The 25755-nt window shown below is 31.1% G+C and overlaps 2 protein-coding genes across 6 annotated transcripts in view; both read left to right on the top strand.

Moving 5' to 3' along the window:
- Positions 1 to 8866, top strand: part of LOC144845577 (serine incorporator 3-like) — a 28883-nt gene extending 20017 nt beyond the window's left edge. Inside the window, exons 7-13 of one of the 3 annotated variants that reach the window (XM_078703003.1) lie at positions 198 to 293; positions 805 to 979; positions 1570 to 1645; positions 5180 to 5231; positions 5334 to 5595; positions 6224 to 6391; positions 6569 to 8866. In XM_078703003.1, coding sequence (XP_078559129.1) covers positions 198 to 293; positions 805 to 979; positions 1570 to 1645; positions 5180 to 5231; positions 5334 to 5595; positions 6224 to 6391; positions 6569 to 6599 — 860 coding nt within the window. In that variant the 3' untranslated portion in view covers positions 6600 to 8866. Of the gene's footprint in view, positions 1 to 197; positions 294 to 804; positions 980 to 1569; positions 1646 to 4437; positions 4484 to 5179; positions 5232 to 5333; positions 5596 to 6223; positions 6392 to 6568 lie in introns of all 3 variants that reach the window. The other 2 variants (XM_078703005.1, XM_078703004.1) reach the window with 2 other exon arrangements.
- Positions 8867 to 13567: 4701 nt separating this feature from the next.
- Positions 13568 to 25755, top strand: part of LOC144845568 (cadherin-23-like) — a 47081-nt gene continuing 34893 nt past the window's right edge. Inside the window, exons 1-8 of one of the 3 annotated variants that reach the window (XM_078702991.1) lie at positions 13568 to 14026; positions 20735 to 20821; positions 21118 to 21266; positions 22622 to 22675; positions 23939 to 24115; positions 24919 to 25023; positions 25170 to 25295; positions 25446 to 25637. In XM_078702991.1, the coding sequence (XP_078559117.1) occupies positions 13840 to 14026; positions 20735 to 20821; positions 21118 to 21266; positions 22622 to 22675; positions 23939 to 24115; positions 24919 to 25023; positions 25170 to 25295; positions 25446 to 25637 (1077 nt within the window). In that variant the 5' untranslated portion in view covers positions 13568 to 13839. Of the gene's footprint in view, positions 14027 to 14907; positions 14945 to 20734; positions 20822 to 21117; positions 21267 to 22621; positions 22676 to 23938; positions 24116 to 24918; positions 25024 to 25169; positions 25296 to 25445; positions 25638 to 25755 lie in introns of those variants that run through there. The other 2 variants (XM_078702988.1, XM_078702989.1) reach the window with 2 other exon arrangements.

Genomic DNA, 25755 nt, shown 5'->3' with positions numbered 1-25755 from the left:
TATCATGGTCGACCTTTACTTGAATATTCTTCTTCAATCTCTAATAGGAACTTAAAACATTCAGTTTTTCAAAAATGAAAACAATCATGTCGGGTCGGTTTCTTGGGTAGCAAGGGGACAATTTTAATTACTATTATTTTTGCATTTCTTTGTCTAGTTACATAAAGTAATTGTAATTCATTCTTTACTACTTTTAGAGCAATCGGATTGTTGCCTGTTGCAGTCATCTATTATAAGCCTATATATAATTTATCTCACCTGGACAGCCATGTCTATTGAACCACCAGTAATTAGTAAGTTGTTGTAAATAAAAACCCACGCCCAAAGAATGGGCATTTTGATTTAGAAGTTTAATAATAATATTATTAGCGATTATAACAACTTATAAAGATGACTTCATCAAAGAAATGCAAATATTGCTTTGCATATTATTTTTGATTATTAATGCGTGACACGTTTCCAGAGTTTGAATATGCATCCTGACATTAAAAAAACTTTATATATGATTAAAATATAAAATCATGAACCAATGAGATTCTAATTGTGAGTTTAAATTTGCAGTAGTTTTACATACAGTATAGTGGCTTGTAATGAAAAGTGGTCTTCCACTATCTTCACTCTTACTATCTGTACAATGATCATGACATACTTTATTAGCCATTTAACTACATTACTAGACTTGTCTTTCTATATTTATTGTTGATGTCTTTTTATTTGTAATTTACTTTTTAAAACATTCAAATATTGTGAGGATTCAGATGTAGATTTCTTTATTTCATTCACATTTTGTATTTGTATTTGTAGATAAGATACCAAATGGCATTTCTCAAGAGACTGGAGAAACCCAATTTAAATATAACAAGACATTCTGTGGTCCAGGAGATTCTGTGCTTTCAAACCTGATCAACAACTCATACAATGACCTCATTAAGGCAATTGCAGATGCCACCATCATGATTGTAATGGTAGTTTATGCAAGGTTTGTTTTTATTGAACATTTAAACAATTCAATTTAATCGATTGATGTGTACTGTAACTGTAGAATCTGTATTTTTTATATATTTAGTTGAATTTGTTCATTTATAATAATTATATAATTCTTTTCATTTTAATATGTCATGTATATGCATGCGTGCAATAGCAAATTTATATGGCAGACAACCACAACTCTCTCTCCTAATTTACAGATTATATCTACTGTTTATTTCCAACATAAAATTGAAATTTTAATATTTCCTCAAATTGTTTCTGGATCTGTTTAATTTACCTTATAGGCGAACATGCATGAACTTGAAAATTTAGATTGACTGTTACACTACCATATATGAACCAGCCGACCCTTTATGATGATGTCATGTTGTGCTTTTTTTGTGCCAGATTGATTTATTCATCTCTCTGATTCTATTCAAGTATAAATATTGTGTGTAGCTGTCATTAATTTGTATGTGATCATGGATTTTTTCATGACATTTTATCCAGTAATACTTTTCAATGTGCATTTCTGTGCTACAGAATTAAAAAAATTCAGGACGCTTCTTCACACATGACATGATTTTGGTTGTATTGTAGTTTTGAAAATGAAAAAATGATAGCGGCAGTAGGATCCCGCATCCCACTCATTGGGAAGTGTCTTGTGCGAGCAATAGTAAGGGAGCAAATGCATGATGCATATAGGCCTGCTACTTTGCGTTTGTAATTCATTTTTCTGCATTTTCGCAAAGGATGAGGTATAATTGTTTGTTATACGTTTTTAATGGTCAGCAGATGTGCATGAATTTTCATTGAATAATATCAGATGTTACGTTTGTTGCATGTATATGTCTTGTATTTCATAACTGTACTAATCAACAATCTGTATAAACCTGCCTGTTAACTCTGTCAGCTAATTTTATGAGTTTGCTGTTACAAAGATAAGAAGTTATACAAAATCTGTGTGCTTTTTATATAAGCTGATCAGATTTGTGGAAGCTTGGTGCCTTCACAAGACAGTGTTGTTTTCCAGAAGCGTTCTGAACTTGTTCATTCAAAGTCAATATTTCTTGTGGTGCCACTCTTGGAATGGCATTAGATGACACTTATCTGAATCTCCTGGATATCTTTCAACAAATATTCAACAAATGCAGATAATTCCTTCAACAAATGCAGATGATAATTATATTTTCTAACCTCATAAGGTTCAGAAGTATTTTAGGTCATTTTAGTCATTCTGAGGTATCTACCATTATGCTCTGATATATGCGTTACTCAGCGCAAAAACTACTACAGTTTGCTCTCATCAAAAACTGAAACTATACTAACGTTGTCTCTCTCTCTTGAATTCCCTACAGTGTAATGATGTAATAGAATGATAGTTTTGCACTTTTTAAACATTTCTCAGATTTCTGAAGTTGCTTCCTTTTTCTCACAAACACTCAAATTTTGTTTTGATTCCTTCAACTTCCTTATTTATAAGTATATAGTAGGTAGAGTAGGTGCTGCTGTGTGGTTCTGACTGAGTAGACAACACATTGTATAGATTTATTATTTTCTCTCTATCGCACCACTTCCAACTTGTACATGTATGAACTTCTCCACGCTTTATCTGTAGATTAGCCTTTTATAGACCATCCTTCAATTTAGGAATAAAACACAAGGCAAAACAGTCAAACCAATTGCAATTTTAAATTAGAAATTAAATACACCATGAATGAATTAGGTGATACGCACATAAAAACATAGAATATGATAGCAATATTGCAAGAAATGCACACTCCTCAGCTCATAATTTAGAATTTCAGAAAGGTTAAGGAAAAATAACAATTTCATTTCAATTCAAAACTGGAAATAAATTAACCTATGTAAACATGGTAAATAATAATAATGCCATGTTTGTTAGCATACCGCCATGATCACTGCACAGCAATTCTCTAAAAATACCTTTTGTTTTAATAGCTAACTATCTATTTCAAATTTTCTCAAATGTCAATTTAGTAAGCCTATAGCATTAACATTACAGAAACAACAGGCTAACTAACTGCAACACTCTACTTTCAGTGGGCACTAAAAATGTGTTTTATAGTGTATTAGGCCTATGTCTTCCAGTCACTTTTTGGCACAATTGAGATGCAAGACGATCAGTCAATAAGGTAATGTCAGCTGGTCACATTTTACCAAAATGTATCATTTGAATATAAACGTATGTTCACGAACAATTTGGGTCAAATAAATGTCCGACAATGTGATAGAAAAAGAAAGATCTACTGCAAATACAGTATGTATATATATATATTCACTGTATATACAATGTGCATTCTCATATTTATTTTATGTTTACAAAGAAATGAATAGCTAGTACAGTATCTTAGAGGAGGTATGTTTACAGTGGCGGGTATGTTTTCATACCAATCATTTAAGTTCAAATCTAGTTTAAATGGAAGGTACGGGAGTTTTAGATGACTTCATGTACAATTTTGTTGTGATGTATGGCCATTTCCATTTTACAACTGTTGATTTTATTCTCTTCCATCATAGTTGGTTGTTTATCCATGCTCAATTTTCTCCCACATATGTTTTGCTGAACCATACTTTTCACAATCTTCATTTTTCATTTTGATGACAAATAAAGTAGTGAGTAGAGTAATATCACCTACCATATTTAATATACAATTCAGCACAATAATACCATAAACTTACAAGTTAGTAATAGAATTATACACCCAATTTTAAAGCATGTATTTTTTAACAAGTTGCTTATTTTCACACATCACCAAAGCCTAAGTGACCATCACCATCATGCTAAGAGTTCCCATCTAATTTTAATTAATCATCTTTCCACAATGTTGGTTGCTCTAAACAAAATAAGCAGTAATCTTAGTTGCATATGTGCACAATTAATTACTGTTCAATTTGGAGCTTTATTTAGGCAATTTTATGTATTTTGAAATTGTCAAAATTCATGTTTTTTCTCACACAGCACATAAGTTACATTGGAAGATTGTTTCCACTTCATTTTTTAATAATAAAACAAATGTCAAAAAATCCTGCACTCGCCAATGGGAAATTGAATGTAAAGAACATGTCTATTTTGAATCTCTTCCTCAGAATTTCAATAAAACAACTTTTCATAATTTTGGTATGAACTTTCCTCAATTTTTTGTACACATATCACTAACAACAAGTTTAACCAATAATCCAATTATTTTAGAGGCCGTTTTGCACACTCTTTCTAATCTAGTCTTATTCTCTATTTACAAATAATATACATACATAATTATTTATGTAAATACAATATGAACCTCTGGTTATAGGATAACATACAGCTAATACGTTGCACTTACACCAACTCGTCCTGGTGACAAGTTCAAAGTTTTATATTTATTTTCAATGGGATTTGATGCTTGAATTTACATGAATTGTTTTTATTTGGCATGTACTATTTCTTGCTTTTCTTACCAACAGTGTTGTAAATGCCAGACGATGGCATTGTTTCCCTCGACGTGGAACTGTAAGTACTTAACATGAACTATGTTTTGTACGTATACTGTATTGTCTGTAATTTTTTTAAATATTTATGTAGCTTGGATATCTATGCTGTGTACAGTAGGTATTGAGTATTGACGTATTTGTTTGTATGCTTGCATTTTCTTCAGTTTTTTTATTAAAGATAATTTTAATTATTTAAATTATTCACCCAATAAGCCATTTAAAACTGTTTATTTTATCTTTCACTCAAGCAAAATATTAGTTTGTTTGTTTTATTAAAAGAAACTATAGTGGCCTATTCAAAATGTTATTTTATTCATCTTTATTTATCATGTTTTGGGAGAAAATACATCTAATATGTGTTGTCAGTGATAACTGTGATCATCCAGTGCATTTTTCGTGTATGTTATGGGAAAATAATGAAATCCTATTATAAAAAATAATGAATGTTTTGTATTTGGTGGAGAATATTTCATGAGTTGAAAGATAGACTGCTATATTTAACCAGCTACTACTAGAGTAATTATGAAAGAAATATACAAAATTTGTGTAGATTTTCACAGAAATATTCAGACATTCTGATGGTAAGTCAGAATCAATTATGTGAATAATTTTTGCATTTGTTTTCTGAGTGTCTAATTTTGAATGAGTTTACTAATTTATTCATTTTTCTCATAAATATATCGATTTAATCATGTATTTCTATATATGTTACTAGGAAGGTGCTTGCTGTCTATGTGATCCACTTGGAGAAAAAACAGAACTTGAGGGTAAAAATATATTACTGTCATCATCATTTTTAATACGATAGGCCTAAAACCACACATCAGGATTTTGTTGTCATTTGCAAACCTATTTCCTTTTTTTAAAAGAGTTTCCTCTAGCTAGACAGCACTTAAGCAAGGGAATCAGTGACGAAGAAGAATGTTCTCAACCATCAAATAAGCGAAAGAAAAAGAAGAAAAATGATCAGAAAAATAAACGAATTCAGGAAGAAAAGGAATCCAAAAAGAGACCAGTTTCAGGTGTAATTCACAATGAAGAAGAAGGCGTTGTATACAATTATTCATTCCTTCATCTTGTCTTTATGTTGGCATCATTTTATATAATGATGACTCTCACAAATTGGTACAAGTAGGTACATTTTCATTAACTTATTATGTTTTCCTATATAGGAAATCATTGAATTAGAAAAAATATATAACATACACATCGTGAACAAATGGGCACCAAAAGTAGCTCATTTGAATATGGAATTCATTTATTTATGGCAAAGATCAATTACACTTTCTGGCTATTTTTATCTAATATAACTGAATTTATGTTACAAATGATTTGCCATTTGGTGTTGTCTTTCTTTACGTTGATTAAAAAAAAATAGTTATTGGTCAAAATTGCAGAAAATGGAATTTTCAACAAAAATGGTGTATTGCAGATTTAAACATACATTGTGAATAATTTTGCACTAAAACCAATTTAATTCTGTTTCATTCAATTACCTAAATAAAATTGCCTTGCAGAACACAGTGAATTGCACTGAAATTCACATTCAAATCATACATTACAAAAGATACATTACAAACGGCAACAATGCAAAAAAAATTGATGTTAATAAATTGTACTCCAAATGAAACTTAAACATACACAATTTCAATTTACTGTATTTCCACAAACAAACATGCACAAAATGACATTGTGTACAATATAATAATAAATGCGTAATAATACGAGCTGTACTATTGGTTTTTTTTTGTATTAAAAGACCTCAGTATGCAAAACTAGAAAACTTTCAGCGAACATGGCCTCCATTCTATGTGAAGATGGTTTCCAGTTGGGTTTGTGGTATCCTCTTTTTTTGGAACATCATTGATCCTATATTCTGTGGAGACTGTGACAGAAGAAGAGGAACTAAGCCAACTACACCGTCCAAGTATGTTTAATAGTTAATATGATTTTGAAAATGAAATTTACAGGAATAGTTAATGTTAATATTTAATAATATTTAGTTAATGGAACTGGATTTTAATTATTTCTGAGTGATATGTTATGTGCAGTAAAATACTCGGCTGGACAAAAGAATTAGTTGTCGATGTTTTTTTCTTTTCAGATCAAACTACAAGGGTGTAACTAATGTATAAGATGATGTCATGCTGAAACATTTTCTATTTTAAAGTTATATTAATTGTAATATATTAACAACGGAATTGATATTTAAGAAATTATATTTTTATGTCTTGATTGAAAATGGTTGATTGTAGTTTTTATCGTATTTTTCACATTATTGCAACATTGAGTTGTGGTTAGTTGCATTGGAATTTAGAATTGGTTGAGCACAACAACACTGTGTCCTGTATAGAAATTGAGAGTTAACAGTTAATCTTTAATCGAATGAAAAAACTCTCCATTCAACTCAGTCGGATTTGATGGATGCACCAATCTGGTTGTGTGTTCTCTCTTTGTTACTGGCAATCTGTCATTTTCAAAGCCTGATGCTTGTCAATATGTCATATCTGGATAGTACTCTCTTGTTCAAACTTGAGGTATGTTGGTGCAGAACAGCCCTGCTTGTCCTTCAAGCTTGATCAATTTGGCTGATCCTCTTATCTGTCAAGGTGCTGGAATAGGCAGTGTAGCTGTAGCAGCAGTAGGCAATCACTAAATCAATTTTCTTCATCCATACTTCTATAAACGGTTGGAGCAGAAAATCTAGTCGATGAAACTCTAATATTTACAATTATTCAGGAAATTACACACTTTATTTATCAAACTAGTTTGATAGTGTAAACAGAGCTTAAAAGCACTCTGAAACCAACAAAATATAATTTGACTTCATAATTATTCAGTCAGGCAGCATAATAATCATCAGGGTTTCTTAATAGTCTATGCATTCGGTAAAGACATCAACAACAGCGTGATGAAAGAATTAGTGTCTTTCAAATACAATGTGTTGGTTTATATACTTTGGGAAATATTTTTCCATATATGATTTTTTTTTCACATGCTTACACGTCAACAATTATTGAATATTCTTTATGATATCTTGCATTGATTTTGCACCACATTCCTGTCAATCGTTGAAAGTTCAATAACCCAAACACAGCATGCAACTTGCTCTTTTTTCTGTAAAATCATTGAATGTTTTTGACTAAGTGTAACTCAATTCAACTCATCACAACTCAATGTTGACAGAAAAAAAAGAAAAGTCTTAATTTATTAACATATTAATATACAAATATAAGTAATGAATTAAATTGAACAATGAATAAATGAGTAAGATAATCAATATCTGTATTAATTAGAATATATTATATAACACCTAAATAAATTCATGTCATTTGATTGGATGATTTATGTTCACATGGGGTGCAATATTACTTTGTTTTGTTCGTGTTTGAAAAATATTTTTTTTAGACCATTACTTTATAAATCCAAAAGTTCCGCCTATTTTGTATTTCTGCTGCAGTGATTCTTGGTACGAGTGTATCTCGACGGAAGTACATTTTTCGAGAGATATATGATTTTGATTAATTAATGGGAACATCTGTATAAGATGTGGAATTGTAAAAAAACAAAATTAGACTAAATCAGTTTCAGTTTTGTTATGGAATTGCTGCCTTCCTTGCCTATTTGTATTAGAATAGGCCTAGGCGCTTTAGCCTAGCTGGGTCTATGATTGTTTGTTGACATTATCACTACAGTAGGTGTGTTTGGAAAATCCAAATAAATATAATATTTAATATATTATAAAAAAAAAAATCATATATTTATTTAAAAAAACCAAATAAATGTTACTGTTTCAATTTTAATAAAATGTAGACCTACTACATTTTATTCAATCTGATTCAAATGACAGGAATCTATTTAGATATAAAACAAATAATGAATGTTTTATATTCGTGAATGATGAAAGGTTATATTTCAACTCTGCAGTGGTTATAATGCGCAATATAAGAATGAACTATTATTATTATTACACTCATAAACATTAATTATTTGTACTAGCATTAACCCGTGTTCTGCATGGTCTTTTTCTGCCCTAATATATGGTTATAAACTTTGCATTGGAGTAACTCTGATAAAAATACAAATTATTAAAATAAAAACAAATTGTATCAAGAATATAATTATGAACTGTTTACGGACATTGATTTTGTTATACACTATCCCTTCACTCTGAAATATCTGTAGGCTTAAAAAATGAAAGCAATACTGGATATGGAACTTTTGACTTACTTTTGACTTTTCATGATTTTATGAAAATAAAAGACACTAAAGAAAAATTGTGCTGTGTGAATATTATTCTAGGGTGTGCATCAGAAAGTGACAGTGTACATGTCAATCAGTCGGCAGTTTAAAACATTTCAATGATAAAATATGAATTGGTAATTTATAGAAATAAGATGTGAACTATTGGAATAATAAAACTACTGTTGTCTAAGTTTTGATTTTTTTGCTTTATGCGGTGATACTTATTATTTACACGTTTCGCAGATTCAAACTCGAATATACAAAGTATTGATATCATTCATTCTGTTCAAAGGATAAGTGTAATTAATTAATTAACTTCAATGACGCAATCAGTCGATACGGTTGGCCGGCTGCAGAGACTAAACACTGTTTTAATTTGACGGCTCGGCATGGTATTTGTAGATCCGGCCATGGTGGTACACAACAGAGGAGGTTGCATAGTTTAGTGTTCCGCAACCTTTTTTGACCGCGACCCCATGATCCTAATTTGGAAATTCGCACTTCACCGGGGTATCCCCCTACTCTTCTCGAATAATGAACTGGGTTCTTTAAAGTGCACACAGGTTATAACTCGCTCAGTGTTGAAGATTCTGAGAACATTGTATAATTGACAAAAAGTTTCAGCATCGGAAACAATTTCGTGACCTATAATATTGTTTTCGTGACCCATAGGTTGTGGAACGGTGCCGTAGTTGATACGTGACGTAACAACTCACTAAACATGGCCGCTGAGACGTCAAATTACTGTTTTTTGTTTGCCTGTCTGTGTTTATCCTTAAAATTCAGAAAAGTGATATTGCCTATCATGTGTGGCCCATCAAGAAACATTAGTGTGCCAAATGTGAGCATGTACCATTTAGCGGTTTCGGTTTCGGTAAACTTATGCGACAAATTTAGTAGTATTAATATATTGATACTGTTATGTATTGACATTTATAAACAGGTGCTTTGAAACAAATAGAAAGTATACGTATAGAAAGTTGTGGTTTTGTACATGTTTGCAGACAAACCATACAATTTGATGCTGCCCTCAATTACAATTGCCAGCATTGCATTTTCAAATATGGTCTAATACTATGTAATAGGCCTAATATTAAATGTTTTTTAGAAATGTTTTAATATAAACTACAGTACAGTATGTTGGTGCGATGATGATGATGATGACATTAATCAAATCATGATAATAAACTAGATTATGGTGATCCACACTCACAACATTGTTATACAGTATTAACAATTAAGATTTAGTGACTTACAAGAAGGAATGAACTACTATTACCATCATACAATTGAGTATTTTGGCAAAGGGACAATCAAAACAAAACAGAGAATTTTAGGTGGACGTCACCATATACATGGCGATAAGCTAGGCAGGCTGGGTAGGTAGGTAGTAGATAATAAACTTAAATTTGTTAATGTTTCAGTCTATCTTGATCACAGGTGTAACTAACAACAGCCTATCGTGATAACAGGTGTAACTAACAACAGTCTATCTTGATCACAGGTGTAACTAACGACAATCTATCTTGATCACAGGTGTAACTAACACAGTCTATCTTGATCACAGGTGTAATTAACGTCAGTCTATCTTGATCACAGGTGTAAGTAAGCTAAGCTATCTTCTATCTTGATCACAGGTGTAACTAAGATAAGCTATCTTGATCACAGGTGCAACTAACATCAGTCTATCTTTATTGCAGGTGTAACTAACATCAGTCTATCCTGATCACAGGTGTAACTAACATCAGTCTATCTTGATCACAGGTTTAACTAACATAAGTCTATCCTGATCACAGGTGTAACTAACATCAGTCAATCTTGATCACAGGTGTAACTAACATCAGTCTATCTTGATCACAGGTGTAACTAATATCAGTCTATCTTGATCACAGGTTTTACTAACTACCTACACCGCCAGTATAGTATTCTACATAGGCACTATGACAAAGGACACCAACATTGTGAATTTAATTTACTGTTTTTTAGGTGCATAATTTATTTTCATGTATTGGTTCTTGGATTTTGTGTTCAATTCTTAGTAAAAAAGAAACAAATAAAATAGCAATGAAAATGTTTTGTCAAATAAGTGATTGTTTGTTTGGTATACAATATGTAATACATTACAAACAATAGATAATCTATAAATTGGCAAAATCACTGACATTTTCCATGACTAAACTGATCAACCAAAAACCATAAAGCTTTGTTAAGATTGACAAATTCATAGAAACTAAGTGTTGGCATTTATTGCAAGTCAACTATTCATACAAAAACTGTACCTGTTTTGAATAAACGCACCAGGGCATTTACATTTTTTTCCTTGAATAAATCACATGCATTATACCTATTATAGAAATAATGAATGTTTATGAGTCGGATGGTGAGAATATTTCATGAGTTGAAAATAGAGCAAAATGTTTACAGAAAGTATTGTACGTTTTCATATCTAGGAGGAATTTATGTGATTTTACATGTTACCATAATACCCCCAAAAAAATAAAAAAAATAAAATAAACGCTCCCTTGAATAAACGGCATCCCTACAATCACCCTTCCTGAAAATGTTCACACAGATTTTCTTACAATAATAAACACCTGATTATCCAGTTAACACAAAAGTTGATCATTTTTAGATTAATGAATGATTGAACATGGTCATATGTAGCATGTTGTGTGTATCACATCTGCTCCTACCTCTTTACAGCAAGTTATTCACCCCTTCTAAATTAGACGAAGGAAGGATGTGCTGGTAAAATGGAAATGAAGAAAATATGAACAATCACACCTTACATGAGTCAATGGAATCAGACAATCTGTCTGTGATTAAACAACTTTTGTTGCAGATTATGTATAAATTGAGATGATGATGTCAATTATTGTTGTTGTTGTCTTTTACAAGCTACCCACTTTGTGTAAAAAGTAATTTTGTTTTAATTTTATAATTGAATATATTAATTTTAGTATAAACATTTTTAATGCCGAAAACATCATGTAGCAGAAATCTATTTTGAATCTATTTTGTACCTGTTAAAGCGGTATACAGTACAGTAGATGGAAAAGTCCAATATGGAATAATAAAAAAAATGAAATGTAAGCCTAGTAACTTTTGTTTTATTAAAAGAACAATTAATCAATATTTTGGCATACAGTAAAGTACAGTCATAATTAATTGTTTTGGATTATATGGAATGGTTGAATTCACAATTCATACTACTCGGGCCTGTAGCCAAAAATAATAATGTGTTTTTTTTAAAATTATTTGGAATATATAAGGTATTTGTTATAGAGAAATTAGCAAAAGGCCATTGACGTTGGTAAACAGAATGGGAACTAATTTTATTTATTCAACTTTATCATTCCATACAAAAATACGACATGAAATACAAAGCACAAAGGCATCGAAAATAAAGGGATGAACAGGTTGCAAGCGCCTCTATATACATCTCACCTTGAACAAATAACGGGGGAAAAGACAAGTAGAAAAATATAAATATATATATATATATATACATAAATCTAAAGGCAAATTACTGAAAAAATGACAATGCTGTGGGTATCAGTGGCTGGATCTCAATGGAGATACAAAAAAAAAAAGCGAAAAGCTAAATCAAAACGATAAGGTAAAACAGTCATAAAACTTAGCAGAGCTTTCGGGCAACACTAGCCATTCATATACATAAATAAAAAAAGCATGGACATTAAATATATAAATCAATTTGGCAGGTATAGATGAATAATATATAGGCGACCAATATCTTGTTTGTGTCGCAATAAAACATTGACTAATGCTTGAAAATTTAAGATGATTTCACAACTGTTTCAATGGTATGATTTCTACACCTTTCACGCCTTTGTGTAAACCCCAGAGTTTACACACACTGAGGTGCACATTGGGCGAGTTCACTCCTTAAATGATGAACTGGGTTTTTAAATTGCACACAGGCAAACTGTGTACACTGGACCTACGGTTTATAGTTATCCGAGAAGACTTGTTCCACCACCAGAACTAGGAGCAAATTAGCCTCGACCCCATGCTGATATTGCTGGCTCTTTAGGTATAGTAAGCGGCACCCCAACTTAACAGCTCGGCCATTTGACTCGCATAGCCTAAATATGAAAAATAAGCATAATGTAAGGGACCAAAATGGTAATATTGACTAACAACAAGAATTAATATCATTTTATATACCTACTGTATTATACAACAAAATATACTTGATTAATTATTGTTTTTACATTGTTATTAGTTGGTGTTACCAAGTTGCAAGTTGTACTGATTACCATAGGTCTATTATTCATAGTGGATGTGGATCAACACCCAAATATGGTATGGCATTCTTTCCTAACATTTATATAATAATATCCACTTGATTAATCTGTTTTTTTTTTATATGTTCTGTTAATGATTTACTTAAATGTAAACATGCATCAAATTGTTGAAATTGATATGGCCTAGTAGAGAAATGAGTGTGTATCTAATGTTCATTAGCATGATAGAACAAATGGTTACTGGATGTATACGAGAACAAAATGTTAAGCATTGGTCTATTTTGAAAGAAATTGCAAACATCACTAAATATTATTTTGGGAAAACACTTTTATGTTCTTTATAATAATGGTATATCATTGAGGTCCATGGTATATATTAGTGTCAAAAACATAATGTATTTGTTTTTGTTTTCAACTGGTCCTAATTGCTTATGGAATAAATGTGTGTTCAAGCACAAAATTACTCATACACTGGGTGTGTTGATGCACGCAAGTATTGTTTGGCTATCCTTGTGTTTGATTTGCTGATCAGGGTAACTCTGTTTAATGTCAGTGTGAAATCTAGTACTATTGGACAGGCTTTATTTCAGTTTGTGCTTAAAGCATTGTTTAGTTGACAGTTGTTATGCAAATGAGTACAGCCTATTCTCTCCCAATCTGACAGAAGTAAATCACTAGAGTCGGATACAGAAAAAGCAAGTCACATCAGCGATACCACTTCACTTGGACTATATATTACATAACTAGAAAACTCGTTGATAGTTCAATATTGCAATATCAACAAAAGCATCATGTATTATTAAATCAGCAAGACTGATGTAAAGGATAACATATTGATTTTTTTCCTGGAAGTTTAGCAGAAATGAAATTGAAAATGCAACGGAGGACTATTTTATTTGTTATTATGTGTTTGTTTTTTCCAATTTCATCTGGTATAGGTTGCGAGCCGAATCCTTGCAAGAATGATGGTATATGCACATTTACAGCATCTTCTAATAGTTATACTTGTACTTGTACCACAGGATTTTCTGGAGAAGACTGTGATGATTGTAAGTTGATAATCTGTATCTACTTTATCAATGTTTAATTTTATTAAATTAATCCTTTCAATAAGTATATAAAGTATAATTTATGTTTTTTCTTCTTCATGTTTATTATACCAGGGAGTTGGTTATACTATAACAAAATATAATTGATTTCAAATAATGACACACTTCATAGCAAATTAATAAGGAGGATGTACTGTATTATACTGGTTATTTTTTCGGCCTATATAAAAGAGGCATTATAGTAGTAACGTCATGTCTGTAGTGCATAATTGTTTCTTTGATTAAATAGTTTTGTTGGTATTTCAATAATAATAATACTTACTTATATATACTTACTTATACTTATGTAGCGCTTATATTGCAACATGTTTTTTTATATAAAATTAAATGTGTTTATTATTAAGGCTAAATAATGTTATGAATGAGATACAGTATTGCATAGATTTATTGGGTCATTCACTTCAAATTCAAACCATGAATAGGGGCCAATTTCTGCTGCAAAGAATCATTATTGTTAAGTTTAATGTTTTTTTTGGTGAGGATGGGTGGCGGGGAGGGTGGGGGGGACCAAACAATACAATAATAGAGTGCTAACATCTGATTAACCTGCTTACTCAATCTGGAACCTGGCTCACATCCCACCTACATACTTAAGAAGTCAGTGAATTATACAAAATGTAAAAGAGCCTCGAATCATAAAAAAAACATATTTTGTGAAAGGAATTGTTACTGAATTAAATGTTTGATTGGAAGCATTACATTCATGTGTTAACCGGCCTCTAAGGAATAATTTAACTGTTTCAGATGGCGAAGTGTGTAACAACTCTCCGTGTCTTAATGGTGGTACATGTGTACCTTTAGACACTTTCTACAATTGTCAGTGCCCAGATTTATTTATGGGATTGAATTGTGAATTGTGTAAGTTTTTAAAATAATTTAGAAAAATATTTTTTGGCCTTTAATATACTTGAATTTTGCCTACAAATAAAGCATATACTGACGCAAAGTAACATTTTTCAGGGCAGACTCAAGAGTGTATTACCCTAGTTTTCCCAGGCAACACTGGTCGCCTTAATATTTAAAAAAAAAATATATAAATAATGGGTTTCATGGTGAAATGCAATGAACAGATTGTCTGGCTCCACCAAGTCTTTGCTCCTAAGCCTTTGTGTGAATATGAACCCAGTTGTTAGTGACCCCTTCAACTTATTATGCGACTTCCCCTCTTGTTTAATACAATTAATTAAGTAATGTCATCAATTACTGCTTGCACATGAATCTGCCTACTGATACTGTAGTATACAGTAGTTAATAACTATTGAATTAATATACACAGTTTAAAAATTATATTGATATTACTGTTCTATTCCTATAATTGTATTTAAAGTGATTACTCAATTCTACAGTATACTGTATGCCTACTTATTAATAATTAATCTAGTCTGTTATTACATTGTATGTCTATTACAAATGGATATATTTGGAAACCATTTCAGCGCGTTCATTATGCGACCCATCTCCTTGTGATAGTGGAACCTGCACTGACAATGGTACATCGTATGAATGCACTTGCGAACCTAACTATATCGGAAAAAACTGTGATTTGTGTGAGTTGGGTGAATAAAGTAATTTAAACTTTGCTAGAGTAGACTTACTGTAGTATTGTAGGGAAACAGTTCTGGGACTTTTTATTTGGCTTATTCACATCTGACTGGGTATACTTAACAGTAACTATGTACCTTTAGTATCAAGGGCAGATCCAGGATCTTTTATAGGAGCACTAAGATATAATATTAATAGTATGTAAAAAATAGATATTAAAAGGTTCCGCATAATTTAAATCTGTCATAAAGTGGAATTGCATGCCCAGTGCTCCCCCTGGATCCGCCCTTGATTAAGGCTTAGCAAGTAGTTTTTTTAAAATTGTATACCGTATTTATTCGAATAAACGCCCCAGGGCATTTATTGTTCAAGAGGGTTTTTAGGTGGGGAGTTAATGCAAGGGAGGCGTTTATTTGGGAGAGCCGTTTATTTATTTATTTTTTTGGTGTGATATGAAAACCTACCTTAAGTACCGTATAAATTTATATTATTGTAATAGTTTAGGAAAGAAAGAAAATAAATGTTTCGTTAAAATTGAATTTAACACGTATAATCACATAATTAAATAAATAATTGCTTCTGGGCGTTAATTATTCAAAGAGTTGGGGTGTTTATTCCAAATGAAGGGCGTTTTTTTTCGAATAAATATGGTAATAATACTTATCAGTGTATTTATAATACAACACAAGCTTAATGCATGATAAAGGTACTACGTTTTTCCTAGATAAATGATAATATTTATTTCATAATTTTAATTCTTGAATTTGAATGCTTCTTATAGTGTCCAAAGTTTTAAATAGTTAATGACTTAATTAATAAATACTGCATCTATGTCTACTGAATTAATTTTAATGACATGACAATGAAAATTTGTTAACATTTCGGACTTTTTTTTCTGTTGTCTTGGTCAATTTATTCGGTTTTCTTAGGCTTATTTCGTGGTTTATTTTACATCAACTATTTATATTTTGCGCTATATAAATTGAAAACCATTAAACCATTATCAATGCAAATTTGTTAGTTGATGGTCAATACTGAAGCCTATCTCCATGGGTCAATATAATAATAACATTGGAAAAGAATGTATCAGTTAGTACCATCACTGGCATTGTATACAAACTCTTACAAAAATAAAATCTTTTATTAAAATGTTTAGCCAGGAAGAAGAGACTACAAACTAAAATGCTTAAGATTGCTGTAACAGCCATAAGCAATGTAAAAATTACATTTTCTTTAACAATATAAGAATTTTGTATGTATTTGTACAGTAATTGTATAATATTGTTAAAGGATATAGACAGTAATCTTACCTATTTGGCTTTTCATTGAAAAGTCAAAACAGATGATATGGTAGACGAATCTATTTAGACAATGACAATACAAATCTGGGTATTGATGAATCTTGACAAGTTTCTCACGCTTATAAATCTAAAGCTTTAGGAAATTGAAACGCATGATCAAGTTGGTATAATGCTCAAGAATTTAAGGTTGCTTGCACTTGTCGTTAAACTTAGTTTCTTTTTCATAGACTTGCTCTAAACAAATATTGTTTTTATTACTAATGTTTTCTTTCATTAGAAGGTTCTTAAAGTACTAACAAACTATAGATATCTATGACTTATAATGATGATAATTCAATAACTAATGTTAGTTTGCATGTTGAATAGTGATTTGACTCTCTCTATATTATCTGCTTTTACTGTGTAAGAATTCTTTAATAACTTTGTTTCTTTGTGTATCTTCTCTGAACTATCTTATGATACAATAAACATAATTTATGAATTTTTTGCAGCAGAAACATGATAATATATATTTAAGTACTGTACTAACATAGACATAGATATACTTTATTGTCACATAATAAATATAAAATTTGAGACTCCGCTCCCTGTTACATTCGTAATAAAAACACCATATAAAACATCAAAACAGAAAGAATAACACAAAAAGACAAAAAAGATAAAAATAGCAAGTTCCCATATAAAAATAGATTGTAAGTATTTTAATTGTAAGTAATAATTTAATATAATTAAATTATTTATTTTAATTAATAGTATACAATTACATTATAAAAAAATTAGATATATAAATCAAATACATTGTAGGCCTATGTACAGTTCATTAAAAGTAATTACAGTAATTATCTTACAAATTGTTTGTTAAAGAGACGAATTGAGGAGAGAATAAAGGAGTTGTTAAACCTATTTGTTTTTGTCAAAGGATGACATAGTCTACCTGATCTGCACATAACAAATGAATGCAAGGGATGGGCAGAATCAGACATTATGATTTTGGCAATTCGTTACACATGCTATCTAAATCCTCAGATTTGGTACCCATAATTTTATCTGTTTTCCTTATAACTCGATAGAGTTTGTATTTGTTCTCTTTGGTGAGGCCGATACTACAGATACTACTACAGAAAGTCATAACTAATTTAAAAATCATCAGTCATAAAATAATTTTATTATAACTGTATTCACCTTAAAACTTCTCTTCTCATAACTATATTGCCATGCTCTTTATTTTTTTTACAAATAAGGGTATATTAACTGATTGTTTAATTTTGTTGTCCAGGCAGGATAATAGCAGTTACAAGTATTAGCCTGTAGTGAATGTATAAATAGACAAGATCCATAGAAATTCATTTAACTTACTGTAGGACTACAGCTTAAAGCCCCCTTCCCTACGTTTTTTAGATCTAATTTAAGATCACAAACTATATTTAATGTAAAAATAATACTATATGGTCCTATTGCGATAACTTTTTTCGTCTTTAAACGGTTAAAAATGTGAAAAATAAGTCGATTCCAATAATTATAGCGGCCCGCTATAAATCCCAAAATGCATTGCGCGCGGATTGATATTTTTGTTTTTCACCTGTAATTCGCCCACTTTTCGATCGATCGTGAGGCCAAAACAAATGGAAGACTCCTAACTTTTCAGCGAAAATACCGGGTTTTCCCCAATTTGTATCAACGGAGTCTGGCAAAAATAGAAAGACAATTAATGCAGCAACTATACAACGTCAGGCTAGGTATATAGCTAGCGTACGATGTTCGTACGTTACCGATGTTTACCAGCTAGGCCTACAAAACTAAGCCTAGCTAGGCTAGGCCTAAGACCGTCCACGAGAGGTCGATCGCCGCAAGCTACTTAGGTAGTGCATTGTTTCTCACTTTTTATCATAATTTACCATAAAACGTACATTTAAGACAAGGAATGACATGGTTTAATGTTTTTAAAGTGATATATATGTATTATTTTCCAAAAAATGTCCAAAATTGCAGGGAAGGGGTCTTTAACATTTATCATGATGAGTTGACTGTCAAATCTCCCAATACTAAACTCATTCAACACTACTAACTCTTTCGTTAAATATTTATCATTCATTTCAAATCATTTCTTTTGAAATTGTATTTAAAAACAAGATTTTCCAGAAACCAAATATTCTGAGCCAGGGCATTCCAGCATTCCACAATATTTTTTTTGTCACAGATATTACACTTTAGAAATTTTAAATTGATGTATCTACAGTAGTAGTATACTAGTCAATAAAAACTTATTTATTTCTGATTCAATTATTGCTTACAGGGTATATTAAGCAGCTAGAAAAAAATGTGTTTAATAATAAGCAGTTATCTGTGTCAAAAGCATTACATTTAAACAGACAGACCCACAAAAACTAAATTTTCATGTTCAAAACAATGAATCCAAAACACTACTTGTGTAAGAACTGCTTATTTGTATGCATAGGCTTTTGTTGGTACTCAGGTGACTAATTTTTTCCCCACCGACACCCAGCATTTGAAAGCTCAGTTCTCTTGAAACATGTCTTGTAAACTGGATCTTTATCAAAATATTGTAAACATCTAAAATAAAATTTGTCTAATATTTCTATATTACATTTTCACTTACTAAGTAAAAAATATAAAACTAAAATAAAAGTTTATACTTTTAATTGTTTAATAATAATGTGTGTTATTGATATTAACTTCTTATTATTTTATGTTTTGTATGGGTCTCTGCTTACAGTAAACACTTTGCTTATTTTGAGTTCCCTTTTTCATTTTGCCTTTGATTTACATAAAATCTATGTTTGAGTTTTATGGAATAAAATTTTATAATGTAATGTCTGTGATAACCCCTATTTTGGGTTAAAATTATCATTGATAATGATGTGTTTTTAACAATTTTGTATACGCTAGAACTATATAAATGTGTTAAAAACCATTATAAATCATAAAGAGTACTAATAAACATATCAATTATATGATTTAAAATTTCTTTCTTTGACATGACATACAGTATTCCGAAATATGAATAATATAAAAAAAAATGTCATATAATTCAGTGTATCTATTTTCTAAAAATGTACAAGTACTATGTACAATACACAATCTGATGTCGCAGTCGTCTGGTTCTGGTAATGTCTGGGCACAGTTGACTACTGTATCTCATGTAAGAGGATTGTTTCAGCAATAATAATTTGAAATCGAGAAAAGTTATGCGAGATACGATATGCCAAAATTGCACATGCATACAAAAACAGGTGGTCAACTTTCATTCTGAAGAGCTAAAATATATTAAAAGTAGGCATGATTTACACAAAATTTGCATTAAATTGCCTATTGTTTCTTTACATTCAGAGTTCGACAACATGAATGGAATTTATCACATATGAAAAACAAATATCAATTGCAAGAATGGTCTTCTTAGGTTACTTACTGTACATGCTGTACATAATAAAAATGTGTGTGCCTAACAATAAAAAGGCATTTTTATACCCCCATCAAACACGCTCTCTAAATTGATTAGAAATAATCTGAGCATTTCAAAATGTCAATGCACACGTTACACATGCGAAAAACACATTTTACTTTTACAGTATGTTGACCCTTGACAAAAAGTTTATGTATGTGTACTGTATTTGTCAAGCCGAGTCTCAGCAATCAACCATTATTATGTTATTATGTATTTTTTAATATTTCTTCTTACTTTTATTAGCAATGCCATTACCTACATTTACTTTTCATTACTGTACCATTGTACTTTTATATTAATCATAGTTTGTTATTAAATGATCCAAATCAATATTTTTACCAGATAATGCACCCACAGATGATATTCCACAATTTGATACTTTAGGCCAACCAGCAGCGGTATATTTAATTGAAGAAAATAAGGAAGTTGGTAAGACATTTTAAATTTGTTTAGGGTTAAAATCAAGTGCAAACTAAATAAACTACAATAAATAAACTGCAGTTTATTATTAGCTTTATAATTTCTTTTTATTAATAATAATAATAATAATAATAACTTATTTCTGTCTGTTTTGTATATTTTTCTTGACAGTAAAGAATAAGAAAATAAAAAAGGCCGTCTACATAAAGTATAACAGCAACCGCTTTCATTCACAACACATGAATTTTTCATGAAATATCTATTATGATTTTTCAATTATTATTGTTTTATTTGTTTTCTTATAGGGAGTCTGATATTAACACTATCAGGAAGTGATCCAGAGGGTGCTTCAGTTACTTATGGAATAATAAAGCAGGATCAATCACAACCTAACTATTTATCTGTTGGACCTGTCAATGGTCAAGTTCGAATTTCCCAAGGCTTAGATGCTGAGGTAAACTTTATTTCTGAAAAATAATAGAAAATATGTGTTGATGTGGCCACGTACTGCCAGTGGCAACCAGCCTCTGCAAAGTATCATGCTTACGTGACTCATACCTACAATACAGTAACTATTATTTGACTGTTACACTATTCGCATGCATTATTTCAAGACTGATTATTTGGTTTGTATTCAAGCAAGCTATAATTTCAGTGCATGGCCAAATTAATGGTTAATTTGTGCATATACCATTAACACCATAATAAGCAGCATGCTTACATGATTGGTAATTATTCAAATGTGGTTGTTAATAGTTTGGTACAGCGCATATTCATTTACATTACAGTATGTGTGAATTATGTACCGCTTGTTTATTTTTACTTGCAAAATAGAATTTTGCCAAGTTTAGTATTTGCTTTGTGTGTATGTTAGCAGGATAACGCCTACAATTTTCAAGTTATCATTTTTCGGTTTATGTGTAAATAGATATCTTACAGAACATGCCTATTGAAATTCAAGCAAATCGGTTCTTGAACTTCACAAATAAAAAAAAGTGTCTTTCATACAAGATATATTAAATTGGGCGCCCTCTGTATTCTTTAACATGGACATATATTCTTTCACATGTACCAAAACATCAGTCAAGTGGCCAAGTGATTAAGGCCGGGAGCGCCCCAAACCATAGTTATACAATAGGCACAGGTTCAAGGCGACACTCCTCGACCATTGTTCTGGAGGACTTAAAGGTGGAGACTCAAAAGTGTATCTGGTGTGCACTTTTAGGAACCCAGTTCATCTTTCGGAAGAGTAGAGGGTTACCCCAGTGTACTGGTCCATAAGGTTTATCACAAATACCTTGATTTCGCGAGAAATGTCATTGCACAATGCATGATGGGAAGGGTTTTGGAGCAATAGCGCCACCGTATAATACAAACTTTATATACTGGTGGTGGCGATATTGATCCCAAACCCTTCCCATTATGCATCGCTCACACAATTTGCGATAAACCTTATTCATCCCCTGTCGTTGTGTGGACAGACGAACAGGTGGCAGCAAGCCTCGACACCTGCCGTTTGGTGGCAGTCCTCGACACAAAGGGACCTTTAGGGTAGAAGAATGTTGTGGCTTGTGTCGTCCACACCTTTGCGTAATTCAGCCCAGTATGCTGCAAGTTGCAGGTTATTCCCCCATTTACCCATTTAAAAAAATATCAAGTGTGATCCCTCTCTCTCCGAATAATGTTTTCCCTGATATATTTTGCCACATACTTACTCAGTTTCTGAGTGCTTTCATTACTGATTTTTTGTAATATCATATATATATATATATGTTAAATATAATATGTAATTTGTGGATTCATTTTCAGACTGATATAGTAATAGGTGTTTCATTTACAATTAGTGATGGTACAAATAATCCTGTAAGTATATAATGTTTTATGGCATAAAAAAAACAAACTAATTTCAGCATTTTACACATGACCTATTATAACCAATGTGCATGAAAGGCCTACATGATCGAATCCTGACAACTTCTTCCGACAAGCAAAATCAGCAGTAAACAGCATTTAGTCTTTTTGTAGAATTAATTGTTGTTAATAAATAAACTAAATTAATGTAAATGAATTCTTAGAAATAATGAATTTCATTTGCTACTTCACTTTGTAATATGTAATCACTAATTTAATATTATACAAATAATGTATGTTTATGAGTGTAATGATACAAATAATGGCATGAGGTGAATGATGAAAGGTTATATATATAATATGATAATATGATAATATTTAACCTTTCATCATTCACCAAATGCCATTATTTGTACCATTACATTAATATAAAACAGTCATTATTTGTTTTATATAACATCTAAATAAGCTCTTCCCATGATTAAATCTTGTATGGCCCAACAGGCATTTTTGGGCTACTGTCTGGGGCAACTTACAGGATAAGGTTGCTGTCAATGGTATTTTTGTGCACCCCAATGTGTGACAGTTACAATGCAAAAGGAATTAGCCATGTGGCCCTTGACATGAATAACACCATTTTTGAGTGGTCACTTGTGGCTACTGTCTCGGGCAACTTACAGGATAAAGTGCTGTTAACGGTATTCGTATATCCCAAAAGATAATATTTACAATGTAAAAGGAATTTGCTGTGTGGCTCTTTGCATGATTGCCAACAGGCATTTTTGGGCTACTGTCTGGGGAAACTTACAGAGTAAAGTTGCTGTCAATGGTATTTTTGTGCATCCCATACATTACATCCTATACATTGTATACACATATGCGGACAATGTCCAACAACTTTTATCTGTGTGGATTTTCATATGATTAAATCCATTTTTTATCCCTCCTATTTGGTGTTCCCAGGGAAAATTTATAATAATATAATAAACTTTCTGGGAGCCCGGTCCAATAGTATAAAACAAAATATTTTCCAAATGCGAAAAGATTTTTTTTACACGAAAAAAAGTACTATTAAACGATCATTTAATAGTGCATACTATTGCATGCCATGTGACCCACATTCATCCAATCAAATGACATGAATTTATTTAGGTGTTATATAATTGCTAATAACTTTGCATGCCACTTTTTATTCAGTTAAATTGCATATTCTATGTAGAGTATACAGTATTAATCCACTTGATAATATTCTTTAATGCTTTTTTCTTCTTACAGACTGAAGCTCCATCTTCTATTATTATTCTAGATGTTAATGACAATGCTCCTCAATTTGTAAATACACCATATATATTTACAATAGCGGAGGATACACCTGTTGGTTATGTCATCACTACTATCTCAACAACTGACAGTGATACAGGCATTACAGGTGCTGAATATCGAATACTTGAGGTATGGCACGATTTATACATGATGCACGACTACAATGTTTATATTTTTTTGGAATTATTAATTAATACAATTAACGTTGAGAAGCAACTGTCAGTAATAAAGTTTATTTGTATATGTGTTTATATATCTAACAGTACCCACACTCACAGTAAGAAATGTTTTGCACTTCAAAAGGCGACAAAAAATTGTTTATGTATTTATTGTCAAAGGTTTTAAGTTTATCCCCCAAGGGCCCATAAATGTACCTACTTGTGTTATATCAAATATTTATACTGAGAGAGAGGTTAGAATGTTCCATTCATCGCCAATCAATACGTTTGTATAATAATAATAATAATAGATTTATATAGCGCAAATAAACTATCGGAAAATACCCCTATTTGGAGCAAATAATTGAACCTAAATTGATTTTAATTGTCAATAACTAATTATCCAACTCAACTTAATTAGTAACAGAGTTGGTTAAAATCAGTACCGAAAGTGTAAACCAACTTTATATACCATCGTGTAAAAATTCAAGTTATGCTAGATTTTTAAGATGCTTGTGCTGTATTTCATAATCACACTTTGTTCAGTTATAGTAAATATCAGTGATACATCAACAAGTAGTAAATATCAGTGATACATCAACAAGTAGTAAATATCTTTGATACATCAACAAGTACATGTGACATTTTCTAGTGACATTAGTTAATAGTTTACTAATTATACTATCATTTATCAAATGAATAACATTTTTGTTTTGAGATACTACTGTACTTAACTCATATTGTAGTCAAAGTTGCCAATATTTGTATTTTCAGAATACTTCAGTTATTTCAGTTGATTTAGTATCTGGAGAAGTTTGCTTACAGGAAACATTGAACCATGAGGTCACAAAATCTTACCAGTTTACAATAAAAGCTAATGTAAGTTAACTTCTATAGCTCATATAGTTTGTAATGCTATCAGTATACAATTAAGTAGTACTATATTATAAGATCAATAGTACAATGACTTACTTAACATAAACATTATAAATTGAGTATTTGAACAGCATAATTTACTTTTACAGGACTTTGGAACACCACCTTATGAAAATACCACTTCATTTATTTTGGATGTACTAGATGTCCAAGACTCTCTGCCAGTTTTTGTAAATAAACCCTATACTACAACAGTGCAAGAAAATGCACCAATAGTAAGTGAAAATCATAAAAAAAGAGTATATTACAGTTTTGATCTGTTTATCATTATTGTTGTTCACCAACCCTTTACATTGAATCATTATATTCTGTGTTCTCTATCATTCCTCATACATAGCATTATGTAGTATAACATTGTCTTTTAGGGTACTGTTGTCACCACAGTCAGTGCGGTTGACCAAGACACTGGTGTTCCAAACATGATCAGTTACAGTATTGTTGAGGGAAATGAGGCAGGCCTCTTTCATATTGATCCAACTACTGGCAACATAACTGTTATTGATTTCATTGACCGAGAAATGCAGGGCTTCTCTGGTATTATACAACTTACAGTGATGGTAATTATACATATTCATGTTTCCTAAATATTCTTAATGAATTACAGAAATTGTGTGATTTGTTTCTCATTGCTTTTCTCTGTAAACGCACCATATATGTGCGTCCCATCAATTCAGA

The sequence above is a fragment of the Antedon bifida genome, chromosome 6 (genome assembly GCF_963402885.1).
Source record: "Antedon bifida chromosome 6, ecAntBifi1.1, whole genome shotgun sequence".
Classification (NCBI taxonomy): domain Eukaryota; kingdom Metazoa; phylum Echinodermata; class Crinoidea; order Comatulida; family Antedonidae; genus Antedon; species Antedon bifida.
The sequence above is the reverse complement of the archived record's forward strand: the minus strand, read 5'-3'. Positions and strand labels throughout refer to the sequence as shown.